At 33.4% G+C, this 13,312-nt stretch overlaps 3 protein-coding genes across 3 annotated transcripts; 1 reads left to right on the forward strand and 2 right to left on the reverse strand.

Moving 5' to 3' along the window:
- Positions 1-548: 548 nt before the first annotated feature.
- On the reverse strand, positions 549-4,876 carry LOC146925048 (uncharacterized). Its single transcript, XM_085711924.1, has 5 exons — positions 4,762-4,876; positions 4,571-4,657; positions 4,376-4,431; positions 3,998-4,072; positions 549-1,480 (listed from the first exon to the last, which is right to left on the reverse strand). The coding sequence occupies exons 1-5, from the start codon at positions 4,874-4,876 to the stop codon at positions 716-718; spliced, it is 1,098 nt and encodes a 365-aa protein (XP_085568050.1). The 3' UTR covers positions 549-715.
- On the reverse strand, positions 3,820-6,733 carry LOC146925049 (uncharacterized). The gene is made up of 7 exons (XM_085710020.1): positions 6,600-6,733; positions 6,457-6,505; positions 5,562-5,707; positions 5,306-5,443; positions 4,768-4,906; positions 4,197-4,657; positions 3,820-4,072 (listed from the first exon to the last, which is right to left on the reverse strand). The coding sequence occupies exons 1-5, from the start codon at positions 6,630-6,632 to the stop codon at positions 4,904-4,906; spliced, it is 369 nt and encodes a 122-aa protein (XP_085566146.1). The 5' UTR covers positions 6,633-6,733; the 3' UTR covers positions 3,820-4,072; positions 4,197-4,657; positions 4,768-4,903.
- Positions 6,734-8,715: 1,982 nt separating this feature from the next.
- On the forward strand, positions 8,716-13,073 carry LOC146925050 (uncharacterized). The gene is made up of 5 exons (XM_085711925.1): positions 8,716-9,060; positions 11,352-11,410; positions 12,261-12,389; positions 12,498-12,658; positions 12,849-13,073. Exons 1-5 carry the CDS (start codon positions 8,811-8,813, stop codon positions 12,991-12,993), a joined length of 744 nt encoding a protein of 247 aa, XP_085568051.1. The 5' UTR covers positions 8,716-8,810; the 3' UTR covers positions 12,994-13,073.
- Positions 13,074-13,312: the final 239 nt, after the last annotated feature.

The following is a 13,312-nucleotide window of genomic DNA, read 5'->3' on the forward strand; positions in this document are numbered from 1 at the left end:
ACGATACGCGTAATTGAAGGGAAAGAAAATGACAGTTTATGAGAAGTGAAAAAAGTGGGATAAGAAGCGGTTAATGAGAAGTGGAAAAGGTGGGATAAGAAATGGGGGGTGCAACCAGATTTCTAACAACAATTAACACACCAAAATAATTATTTGAGAACAAAAAATGATGCTCATGATAAAAGGGAGAGAAAATAACAGTTTATGGGAAGTGGAAAAGGTGGGATAGGTAGTGGGAGGCGGTTTTAGAATTTGAAAGCGAAATAAATTTAACAAAAACATGTGTGGCGTAATGGCAAAAACAATGAAAGATGACCATCAATAACATGGTTCAACTCCCACCAAGGAATTTTTTCACAAAGCTTTTTTAAGCTAATCAAAAAGGGCGGGATTAGGGTTAATTAGGGTTGCTTTCAAGACTGTTTAACATTTAGATATACTAGACTTTCGACCCGTGCTTCCGCACGGGTCATACAAAAGAAAAATTATAGCGCAAATGTGAAAGAGATCATTTTACTTGAAACCAAAAAATAGTATAATTCAATTCATAAAATAAATCGTCAGAAACCTTTGTAATGCACCATATTAAACAATTTCCACGACATCAACCCTGTTACGGTAACATGACATAGTTTATTGAAAAAAGAAAATCCAACGTCTGTCGACATAAAAATAGTACCAAAATGCAATAAAAACATGACTACAAAACCAAGTGCTACACATTACGGAAAACTTCTTTGTAGACCACATTTGATGTCACATTAGTATCTTGACCGTCCTCGTCATTGATCAACATCTTTAAACCATCCCTCGAAGTAACCCTCGATACTGCGACGTACAATTGTCCATGTGAAAAAACAGGAGACGGTAGATAGACACCAACATTTTTCAAAGACTGACCCTGACTCTTGTTAATAGTCATTGCAAATGAGACGGACAACGGAAACTGCCTTCGTTTAAACTTGAACGGAATTCTAGTATCAGACGGTTCTAGCGATAACCTTGGAATAAACACCTTTTCACCTATATTAGACCCAGATATTATCTCTGCCTCAAGCACAAATTTACCCATCTTTGTAATAATCAATCTTGTACCGTTACATAAGCCCAAATTTTGATCTATGGTCCTCAATAACATCACAGGTACTCCTACTTTCAATCGAATCCTATGGTTTGGCAATCCGGAGGCAACAATGGTGTTGAGAAATTCAGGCGTGTGGATGTCGTCTAGTGCGTCACCGCCTAGGTTTTTATGATAAGGTGTATCATAACTCAAATAAATTTTCTCCTCGCCAGGAATCAAGTCTAACACATAATCATTAACCTGATCAACAATTGTATTCTTTGGTGCCAATATTGCTCTACTTTGAAAATATTCTGATTTACCAATGTTTCCTAACAAATTTGGGTAAGTGCTTTCAACAATAGATGCAATAGGATTACCTGAACTTGGAATAAGCAAGTCGCACGGGATTTCCGACTAAAACATGCACGAATAAATTATATTGTAATAAAAAAATGTCGTGAAATAAGTCATATGATAAAACTGTATTTTAGGGATCATATGATAAAAATGTATTAGATTAGTCTTATCATCTTGACATAAACCTTATGTCAAATTTTTATCAAATTAGTCAACCTTCATCGACATGACTTAGTTAGTATATCCCGTTAAATTTTTTCATTTAAATTACAAATCATTGATTCTTATTTGACAACTTTTTATTGGAGTCCAATAGCAAACAAAACATAAGCACGGTGATAGAAAGAAATTATCTTGAAAAAAGATTGATACCATGATAAGAAAAAGCATGAACAACTTAAATTGCATTGTATTAATAAGAAAATAGTTAACAATTTAAATCCATTGCTACAAAATTTGTTACGATAGAAGCTGACATAGTGAGGAAGAATAGAAGACCAATATATATATATGTGTTACTCAAACATAAAAGAACTATCAGAAGGTATAGGGGTTCTGAAGAATTGAAACATGGTAGAGGAATAAAAAGTAGTGATGCATTAAAATTAGCAATGACAAACTCAGATCAAGTATACACCTTTTTTTAGTCTTGACTGCACATTATCTTCTTGTTATATCAAGCATTTCGTTGCGCTACACCAAGGCAGTAGGATAAAAGCATCGGCCAACATGGCACAGCACCATCATTTGTTTTAAAAACTCATGTCACCAACTCAATTAATTTAGTTTTCAAATCAAAAACAAAAATGCTCTGAAATTGCTACACAAAGCCTCTATGCAAGAAGTTTCAAACATTGTAGTTTTGTTTCATCGTAAGACACCGGCTAAAAATCATCGTATATCATATGGTGTCAAATAATATATGCATACAATCTTTGTGGGATAACCTTGGGGTTTATTATAGCATAAATTTCCATATATATATATGATATATCGTTATTATGCTTTTTGTAAATGGATTTAAGATTTTTGTTTTCTTTCAAAATGATCGATCAATTAAGAATTTTGTTACCAAGGTAAACATAAAAAAAAATTGTGGTCAACAATCAATCCTCCTGTATTTGGCATATCACTAAACAATTACATTTAGCACACATCATGTTCAGATTTTCTCTTCTTAATAGTACATGACTTTTAATTACTCTAAACAATTTTTTTTTTTTGTTACAACTCTAAACAATTACATTCAGCTCACATCATGTTCACATTTCTTTTAATAAAAGATGAATTTTAATTGGTTTTCAAATCAACTTCAACACACCGCTCCATCTAACTTTAGACACCAAAAAACATAAAGATACTAAAGCAAATCAACCTTCTTATGCAAGAAGACACACCAAGGCCACCTCCCTCCACATAATCAATGCAAGCGGCAGACATGAATCAAAAGAAACCATGCTTAAATCAAATGAGAAAAGTTGTTTCACATCAATACATATATTATAATATTTACATGAATCCAAAAATTAAAACACTACCGGCGAAACCTGTTATTGCCACTGTTAGCAAAACCAATTCCAAGCCTTACAAACAGACCATGCTTAAATCAACAAAGATGAGAAATCTTGCTTCACACTCCTACGTTATATTCTAGAATTTACATTACAACGATAGCAACACAAAACCAGCTGAACCTGCTATGGCCAATGACTGAAATATGCTACCACAATATCTTCCCAAAAAGCTATGAGCTTAGTTTACTTATGTCAACAATATGCAATTCAAACAAATTGATATCCATTTCACCAAAAAACACTATAAAATTAATTTTACATTTAAGTGTCCAAAACTTAATTGATCACTTATAAAAATTACAATCAACAAATAGTTCCAAACTTTTACTCACAAAATAAGCATACTCTTGACAGCAGCAAATAAATTCCTTCAATTGCCATTTACTATGCGTTGATTTTCTTCCATGACATGCTACTCGCAACAACTAATCCACTAAGGTACAAAACTGACTTTGGTAAGGACTACTTGTAGTTTTGAGACTACATAACATTAATATACACATTATAAAGAGACAAAAGGAAACACAGTAGTTATGCAGGAGCACTAAAAGAAACAAAAGGAGATAAGAACCAAGAGAGCATAAGAAACCATTCCAAAGAAAACAAACCAAAGCTAACTACACTGATGAGCCATAATAGGGATCCTATCTCATTTACTGATAACTACAAAAGGAATCAATTCTTTCAGTTTCATCATATAGACAAATCATGCTTCTTGTTGTTTGAAATCAATCAGAAATAGAACAAAAAACACAGTATTTATGCAGGAGCACTAAAAGAAACAAAAGGAGATAAGAACCAAGAGAGCATAAGAAACCATTCCAAAGAAAACAAACCAAAGCTAACTACACTGAGGAGCCAAACTATTTTTAAAAAAACATCAGAAGACCAATACAAACATCGAGTTAAAGAAGACTATAAAAATCTATTAGCCAATTAAAACAACCATATGTAGACACTGTCATAGGGCAACAACTCCTATGAATTCTCTAGTACCCACTTGCCTGATAATAGTACGATGTGGGATGTTTTGTGCCTGCCATGCTTTTAATTTCATTTGACTCTCAAAATCTAGCTGCAAATCATCAAAAGTTTTCAGTTACATCAATCCACAATATCAAAAGTAAGTAGCAAATAATCTTTTATTTTCTTCACAAATGGCTTAGAAATCACTTCTACATGCTCAAATAATAACTCACCTTTAATTTCCTCATAATAGGGATCCTATCTCATTTGCTGATAACTACAAAAGGAATCAATTTTTTCAGTTTCGTCATATAGACAATTCCTGCTTTTTATTGTTTGAAATCGATCAGAAATAGAACCAACAATATGTTATTGATGACAAAAAAATGTTGCCTGACTTTTAAAAATTTACCTCTTCAAGAATAATAATAGATAGGCAGATGGAAGGTGATAAGGACTTATAGTAACCTGATATGATAAGCACTTTTCAATAAGTGCTTAACTAAATTACAATTGCATATCCAAACATAACCTAAATCAAACATAGAAATTAACGGATCCAATTAAAATAACAAAAATCAAAACACCGTCGTTCCAATGCACTAACCTTGTCCAAGAGTGAAATTGAAAGTAGTTCCCCTATCTCTGCTAGAATCAAACTTCATACCATCAAGCAACGTTCCAGTATAATGAACTACACAGAAGAAAAAAAAAATCAGTAAAAGTTTAATTCAATTCAATTCAATTAAATCAACGAAGAAAGAACATAGGTATCGCCAACATCATGAGCATCCCAACCTTCACCTTCTTTGAGAAGCTTCTTCTTCAAACCATGCTTTCCGATTTCCTTTTTTTCACCGACCTTGAGAATTGGATTATCGCCGGCACCGGCGAAGTCGAAGTCGTCTTTCATGGAATCAACCGCAGGAATATCGAAATTTTACTGTATAAACCGCAACAAAAAAATTTAAACCGCAACAAAAAAATAATTACACATGTGTTGAAGTGTTTACCAGTTAGGCAGTGATAGGAGAGGAGAGTTTCTTCCAGCCATAGGTCAAGAATAGGAGAAAGGATTTTTGGGTTGGAAACAAAACAGGAGTAATACGTATAAAGTGTGAGCAACAAAATAGTGGTTCGTTTTTTTTTTTTCCTTCTAAAAAGTGAATTATAGAGGCGTTTTAAAAAACAGAACAATAGGTTGCCAACACAGTGTTTAAGATATAAATCAAAGAAATATCATGCAATAAACTTCAAGATGTCTCTTTAATGTTTAAGATATAAATCAAAGGAATATCATGCAATAAACTTCAAGATGTCTCTTTAAATTTGCTGCACTCACTTTCACTTCTTCCTCATCGGAAGAGGAGCTGTCATCAGAGTCAGATTCCTCTGAAGTGGTCTCTGGCTGGGCTTTCTTCACATTCCCATTTTTAGTTGGGATCTTCTTTGAAGGAGCAGGAGCTTTTGCAACAGGTTTCTGAGACCACGTAAAATTAACATGACATAAATCAATAACATAACAATAACAATAACAAACAAATACATGATCAGTACCATTCGAAATGCGTTAAAGCATATGCAGTGAAATATAATACCTCATCCTCAGATTCCTCAGAGGATTCCTCCAAACTACTTTCCTCCTTCTTGACTACCTTCAACGCCTTTTGCTTGGCGGCAACCTCTTCTACCCCTTGCTTCTTTGCACTCACTGCCTTGACTTCTTCCTCAGCCTGCCTCTTGCCTATATCAAAGTGAAAATAGCCCAATAAGAAAACCGACATCAGAACATAAAAAAATAATCAGAGAAAAAAAATTCACTTTAAAATCAGTTCAACTAATCAACAACTCTATAACATTGCACATCATGATCAATATCAGAACATCAAATAATATTGAAGGAGAACCATGCTTCTAGATTTTGGTTAATTCGGTTCAAGCCTATACAATCAACATCAGAAAATACAACATAATAACATCAGACAAAATTGGGGGAGAACCAAGCTTCATCTTTCCGAGAAATCAGTTTGACCAATCAACATCTATACTAACATTAACACACAATAATACATGTAGAACCTAACTTCATAACATAAAACACCAGTAAATCGTATAAATGTCTCGATGGACAGAAAAAATAATCGACTCTCAAAACTCATGAATCAAAACTAATGAAATTCAACTAAAACAAAGCAAAAATAATATCTTTAAAAAATCAAGTTTCAAAAATAAATTAAAAAACTCAGAACAACAAAAAAAATCATATAGATGACTCTCTGAGCTATAGAAATTAATAACACTTAAAAAGTTAAAACCCATGAATCAAAAACAATAAAATTCAAATTAAACCAAGTAAAAATATCATCTTTAATCAAAACCAACACTTCAAAGCTAAAACCCATGAATCAAATCAAATAAAATTCAAATCAAAAACAGTTAAAAATCATCTTTAAGCTAAAAATCGAATCAGAAAAGTAAAGGGGGTACTGGTACCTTTCTTTCCAGACTTCACTGGAGAAACAACAACAGGAGCAGCATCAACCTACAAACAAATCAAAAGCAAACAAAAAATCAGCAAATTACAACAAACAACAACAAAACCTTAAATTAACAATAGATTGATGAAAAAAGCATGCTTTGGTAGCGGATTTCTTGCTTGATTTAGGCATAATGAACAGAAAGGAAGAATGAGAAATTGGGGGATGAGGCGGAAGCTATTCAAAACCCTGCGACTGAGAGAGAATTAGGGTTCTGGAAATAGCAGAGAGAGAGAGTGAGGAATTGTGAGAAGAGACAAATAGTAGTAATAGGAGTAATACGATTTTTAAATTTATCTCTTAATTAAATAGGTTAGGGTAAAACAGGAATTTTAGTCATTAGGGTTTAGGTTTAATTAGGGCTAAAATAATTAAATTTTTGGTTAGGGTAAATTAGTAATTATAAGCATTAGGGCAACGGTGAAATTAGGGCAACAATGACTGCTTGGGACAACTTTTATATATAGAATAGATAAAGATAGACTCTAAGAGTACACACAATTTTTAACATATTATAAAAAAAATCCATAAAAAATGTTTTCAAAATTTAATTTAGCCTAAAATATGATTTTGATCCATGCAAATATGGATCATTTTGATTTTTATATCCTTGCAATAATTTTACTTATACCCCTGTAAATTTAAAAAAAAAAATTAAAAGTCGTTAATATGATTTTTTTAACTAATATGACCAATATTTTATTTTATTTAAATCAAATCACTATAGTTTAGTGTTAACTTTATACGTTTTTTTGGGGTGGAAATTTTAGTTTTTGAGGAAAAAGGGGGGATGTGGGTAGAATATTAGGGGCTATTGATAGCATCTCCTAAAAAGCGGCTTTTGTGTAATTTTTATGGGCTTCTGGAACAACCAGTGGGCCTGAAACATGAAGCGAAACGCAGTTGTTTAAAACTGTGGAAGAAACCCTAATGCAAATAGTAGCTATGGCAGCCAAAAATCTCATCTCATACTCTTTCATTTGTTAAGGTGAGTTGTTGAAAACTCCTCTATGGTTGATTAATTCATTGAGGTTATTGATAATGGATATTATTTTCCTCGGCATGAACTTAACCCTAGAGGTTGACATTTCATCAAATGCTATCAAAAGTATAACAAAGAGTTTTTCTGTTTCAATGTGTTGCTTGTATAAACTTGGTTGGCTTTGAATGTTCCCCCTTAGTACATCGACTTGCATGATGTGTTTTTACGAGATAAACTACGGAGTTCTTATCCTCTATTGAAATTTACTTACACGGTAACATCACATGTTAATGATTATACAAAAATCATGAAATTTTCATATACATCTTTTATTTGCATTCTTTAATTAATTTTTAGAAAATGTCTCTCAAATGCTTAATGTACTAATTGTTACATTGTGAAATTTTCCATATTCAATTTCACATTTTAACCAACATTAAAATCTCGCCTATTCTCGTAATGCTTGTATAGTCATTATCATATGGTATCTATATTTTTTTTTTAGAGTCTGCATAGTGGTCAAACTAAAATATTTGCAATTTTATTTTAGAGTTATTTTGTAAGGAAATTTCAATGGATGATAAGGGCTCTGAGATTTGTTACATAAAAACAACGTGAGGGGAAAGAACCTTCAAAACCAACCAAGCTCATCCGAGCAAAACATTGAAGCAACAAAAGTCTGTTATTCTAGATTTCGCATATGATTTTTGAAATGTCAGTTTCTAGCGTTAAGTTCATACCGAGGAACTAATTCTAGCTCTTAGCTAGTGCTAATTAGCACGTTGTGAGAGACATGTTATTATATCAACTTCATCAGATTATTGTATGTCTCGAAAAATGCATCCAACTTCATCCATTGTAGTTGAAGAAAGCGAAGGGTCTCTTGTTATGTACTATAAATATAATTCCCTGTGTACATACAAATCAAATCCATCTCTCTCTCTCATTCTCACTCTTCAAATTCCATAGTTACTTTCTTGATTTTGATTCTTCTTGTGACCAAACAATGGAGAAGGATCTTAAGAACGTGACACAAAAGATGATCAGTTATACTACTGAAAGAGGCTAGTGGTGGTGGTGATAATGCAGCAATGAATCTGGGAGGTGCAAAAATGGAGGAGGATCATCAGAAAGAAAGTGGCGATGATGATATATCATTGAATGAGGGAGGCACTGACTGTAATTCTTCAACTTCTCATCAGAAAGATGGTAGTTAATTACATAGTTCCTTCGTAGCTAGCAACTTCATTTATCTCTCTCTTTCTTCACATTCTTGACATTAGTTACAGATTTCAAAAATCAAAATTTATTCTTCTTGTGACCAAAAAATGGAGAAGCATCTTAAGAACGAGACACCAAAAAAGAAGGACCTTCTGAAGGAAGGTGGTGGCGGCACTAGTGATTCCTCAACATTCCCACTGGATTCTTCTATCAACATAACGCCAGAGAAGAGAAAATTAGAAGGACCTTATGAAACTACAATTTCTTCCAAGAAAAGAAATGGAAGCCCTCCTGGCAATCTGCATACCATTAATTATTTTGCAGCATGTGGTGAATGCTATATACCAACTATCTGCGGCATATGATCATCGTAGATTTGTTAGCGTAATTGCTGCAACCGGTTCTATATCAGACGTTTTCATTCGTGATCAATATGGCTCTTACAAGTGCATGGTAATTAATTCAAGCTTCAAATCTCATTAAATTAAAATTTGCATCTTATATTATGTAAACTTCTTTTTCTCTTTTATAGTATTAATTTATTTATTTGTTTGTTTCAATTTCCTACATTCAGGAAAAATCTTATATGACTTCTTTATCTATACTATGTCTCAGTAGTGAAGATGGTCATCCTAGTCGCAAATATGCAAGATGCTCCGTTTCCTTTCATGATCAGTATGGAAACAATTTTGAAAGTGTCGACATGGGTCGCCTTATAGCTGCCGGCCCTGTTGAAGTAAGGAAATCTTGTTAACAATCTTTACTATTGACTGAAATTCATGTCAGATTTATATTCAAAATGGTAGAACTTAGATGAATTTCAATTGAATAATAAATAGTGTGTTAGAAAGAGAGTGTTAGAGAAAGTCAAATGCAATTCGTTTTATTAAAAGCGAGTATATTGAATAAACAATCTTTATCTATTGATTAATCATATTATTTCGGATACTTCCAAGGAACTGAAGAAAGAGAAGAAAACAGTTGGAGTATCTACTGCTGCGGCTCCTGCTCCAAGCATTAAGTCAGATTTAGGAAAGGATGCCAAAGAATTAGACGCTTCTGGAAAGTTAGTAGAAAGACAAACGAGTCGCCTTTCGCCAACAACTCCTCCAGCGGCAGATGGACGAATAATTCCCACAACAACTAGTACTGCAAATAATGAGGACTTGGAAGTCTCCTTCTGTAGAGGAGAGTTGAAATTAAGCTTCTAATTTTGTAGAAAATCAAAAATTTCTTGATTAGTTTTGGTGTATATGTTGTATATAGATTCATCAAATGATATTCCTAAAAACCATAATTGTTTCCTTTTCTTTTCAGTTGATTTTTGGAAGGGTGATTAGATGAATTTAATGCATTCCAAGATATAGTTCTTTTGTAGAATAAATGATGATATATTTCAGTTCTAAATAGTTCTGATATTGATGTGGATGTAAAACTTGTAACATAAGGAATGATTTCTGTAGGATTTCTATAGCATTTTTTATGATATGCAGTGCAATAATTTCTTACAATATGAATATGTAGTGCAATGATTCAGTATTTTTTACAATATATTATAATATAACTTGTTCTGAATTTATTTGAAAAATAATTTGATAGCTTGTTATTATTACTTGCAGAATTTGATATAATAGAAGTAGTAAATTTATACAATTCTAGTTAGGGAATCATGGCCACCAAGAGGATACACTTGACTGTGTTTAGTCTCAGGGGACTCTCATCCTTGAAAGTATAAGTGTTGACTCAGGTTTCAAGTGTTGCCAATGGGTTGCGATTAAAAAGAGGGGAAGACTTGTTTATGTCCACGGAGAAAAGAGACTTTTGGAGTGAACATGAAAACAAAAAATGCTTTTGCAGAGACATATCAATATTTGTGTTCCGTTCAGAATGATGAAGTCGATTACTGAAACATTATTTGAATTCCTAGGTTTTTTGGATTTCAAAATTAAGGAAATCTGAACGGAGATGTAATAAATATTTGAGATAAATTATTTAGGTTCAATGTAAGGACTCTAAATGTATGATATGTTTCATATCAGGAGATAACCAAGCAGAAGTTTCATGTGTCTCGTATTATTATGGTTGCTGCAATAATATAGTAGTTTGATAATTTTGGCCTCTGATTCATCCTAGTTGGGAAATTTATGTAAATCTCATAATTGTTGTGAAATAGTAGCTATATAGTGGCACTATACTGCTATAGCGTAGTGGTATTTAGACAAAATGTTGTCAAATAGCGGCTACAGTGGAACCATAGAACTATTGCAGAGTTGACATCAATGAATTTTACTTTGTTTTTGTTTGATTATATGTTGCTTAAACAGTTGTGTATGTCCTGCAAAGCAAGGATTTATGGAAATTTAATAGATGCTACGAAAAAAGATTTCAATCATCATGGCATTAAAGGTTATCTGGTGAACGACATGAGCATTAGAATTCGTTCAACAACAACTAGTGCAGAAAATGATCAGGACATAAAAGTCTCCTTCTGAAGAGGACATTTGGAGTCCTATTCGCGATTAGTTTGTGCAAAGATTCAGGAAATGATTCCAAAAGACATCAATGATTTCTTTTATTTTCTTGTAATTGAATTTAATTCCCATGCCATGATGCATTTACTGTCACCTATTAAGATGGTCATATTTCAGTTCTGAATAATTCCGACACTTTAGACGTGGATGATGTGAAACTTGTAACATGGAATATTGTGAATGAAAATTTTGTGGCTTTTATGATTATGCTACTCTAGTATACAGTGAACAAATTTGTTATAGTAGCAATTTTTTGTTATATATTTCAATTTTAATATAATTTATTCTGAATTTATTTTGGAAAATAGTTCATTTGAATGAAGTACACATAAACCATTGAATCAACACTATCTGATTGTTTGTTTGAGGACTACTTTGATAGCATAGGGCTCCACTTTCTGAAATCATTTTTGGTAAAGGTCTCACCATTGGTAGGGCAACCTGCACTGGTGTGACGAAATGGCAATATCCATTGAAAACAAATACACAATTTCAGCTTAATCATAATTTCTATTAGCAATTATATTTAGAACCAGCATAAGTGGCTCATGTGGCTATTCCGTTACTACAAGAATACAACATCAACATAAGTGGCACTTTATCATCGAAAATAGTGGTGCTCACCAAATACAACAGATACTCCTTGATTGTAACTGAATCTCACGTGAGCACCTCTCATGCTATGGCATTTCTTTTTAGCTTCCTTGGGATCATATGCAATATATTTCATCAATAGTTCAACCTCCTCCCCTCTGCTGATCGGAATATGGTCCAACATACGACATGTGATGGGAAAATGCAACAAACATGTCACATCAACTAACGTCGGTCATCTTACCGATCGAGATATGGAAACTGTTGGGACGCCCTCCTGGTTCTGGTGGGGGAAGATTCACCCCTCATATGATGAATTTGAATGCTGGCCAGGTAGCATAACATTAACTAACCAATCTTCACGTTCCATATGCAATTTTATATTTCATTTATTAAAAATATATGGTTTTTGAATTAATAATTGTTTTGTAGGATTTGGTGGATTCTATATACAATCTATCTGAAGCATTTCCTCGTCGATCTGTTATCATAAATTCTGCAACCGGTTTTGTATCAGAGGTTGGCATCTTTGAGCCAAATGGTCCTCCTAACACACGCCAGGTAATTAAAGGTCCAAAATCTGATAAAATTTTGCATCATATCGTATATATGTAGATCCCTTAATATTTCTCTCATATCTTATAATTTGTACGCGTGTATGCTTTGCAGGGAAAATTTCAGATACTTACTTTAGCTTTAAAATGTCTCGTTGATGATGATGGTCGTCATTGTCGTTCAAAGGCAACGTGTGGATTTATATTGACCGATGATAAGGGAATTACTTTCGGAAGTACTGCTGTGAATTCCCTCAAAGCAGCCGGACTTGTTGAGTAAGCAAATCATAGTTTATGGAATGATTAGTAATATTTACAATCTTTGCTTTAATTTCTTTACAAGTAACTGAAATTCATGTGAGACTTATATTCCAAATGGTATAACATATATAAATTTCAATCAGTAGTGTTAAAAAGAGAGTGTAAAGCCGCACTCGTTTGTTTTATTAAAGTGAATGACTTGAATTAACAATCCTTATCTTCTGGTTAATCAGATTGTTGCATCCAGTTTTGTGACAGGCATCGCTAAGGAATCAACTGCAAGAATTTTGGTTGTTGCAGCTGCTGCTCGAAATGGTAATTCAGATTCACGAAGAGTTAGAAGCTCGTAGAATGTTAGAAGGACAGTCAAGTCGCCTTTCACCAACAACTGGACTTTTGCCACCAACTCCACCGGCTGCAGATGGAAACATAAATCCCACAACATCAACTAGTATTGTGAATGATCATTCGCAGTACTAGTTGATGTTGTGGGATTTATGTTTCCATCTGCAGTCGGTGGAGTTGGTGGCAAAAGTCCAGTTGTTGGTGAAAGGCGACTTGATTGTCCTTCTAACATTCTACGAGCTTCTAACTCTTCAACAACCTTTTGTGAATCTGAATTAGCATTTCGAGCAGCAGCAGTAGCCAAACTCTTGCAATTGATTCCTT

The sequence above is a fragment of the Medicago sativa genome, chromosome 5, assembly GCF_051527215.1.
Source record: "Medicago sativa cultivar Bolivia chromosome 5, Bolivia_mono, whole genome shotgun sequence".
Lineage (NCBI taxonomy): Eukaryota > Viridiplantae > Streptophyta > Magnoliopsida > Fabales > Fabaceae > Medicago > Medicago sativa.

Excerpts from the sequence above, each read along its gene's own strand:
- LOC146925048 (XM_085711924.1), bottom strand. The coding sequence starts at position 4,876 with ATGAAAGACGACTTCGACTTCGCCGGTGCCGGCGATAATCCAATTCTC. Across the intron at positions 4,432-4,570 it reads CAATTTCACTCTTGGACAAG|GTTACTATAAGTCCTTATCA; the intron begins GTTAGTGCATTG and ends TTATCATATCAG. Across the intron at positions 4,073-4,375 it reads CTATTATTATTCTTGAAGAG|CTAGATTTTGAGAGTCAAAT; the intron begins GTAAATTTTTAA and ends GATGATTTGCAG.
- LOC146925049 (XM_085710020.1), bottom strand. The coding sequence starts at position 6,632 with ATGCCTAAATCAAGCAAGAAATCCGCTACCAAA. Across the intron at positions 6,506-6,599 it reads GCAAGAAATCCGCTACCAAA|GTTGATGCTGCTCCTGTTGT; the intron begins GCATGCTTTTTT and ends ATTTGTTTGTAG. Across the intron at positions 5,444-5,561 it reads CTGAGGAATCTGAGGATGAG|AAACCTGTTGCAAAAGCTCC; the intron begins GTATTATATTTC and ends ACGTGGTCTCAG.
- LOC146925050 (XM_085711925.1), top strand. The coding sequence starts at position 8,811 with ATGGAGAAGCATCTTAAGAACGAGACACCAAAAAAGAAGGACCTTCTG. Across the intron at positions 9,061-11,351 it reads CTATATACCAACTATCTGCG|TTCTGAATAATTCCGACACT; the intron begins GCATATGATCAT and ends GTCATATTTCAG. Across the intron at positions 12,659-12,848 it reads AAAGCAGCCGGACTTGTTGA|TAACAATCCTTATCTTCTGG; the intron begins GTAAGCAAATCA and ends AATGACTTGAAT.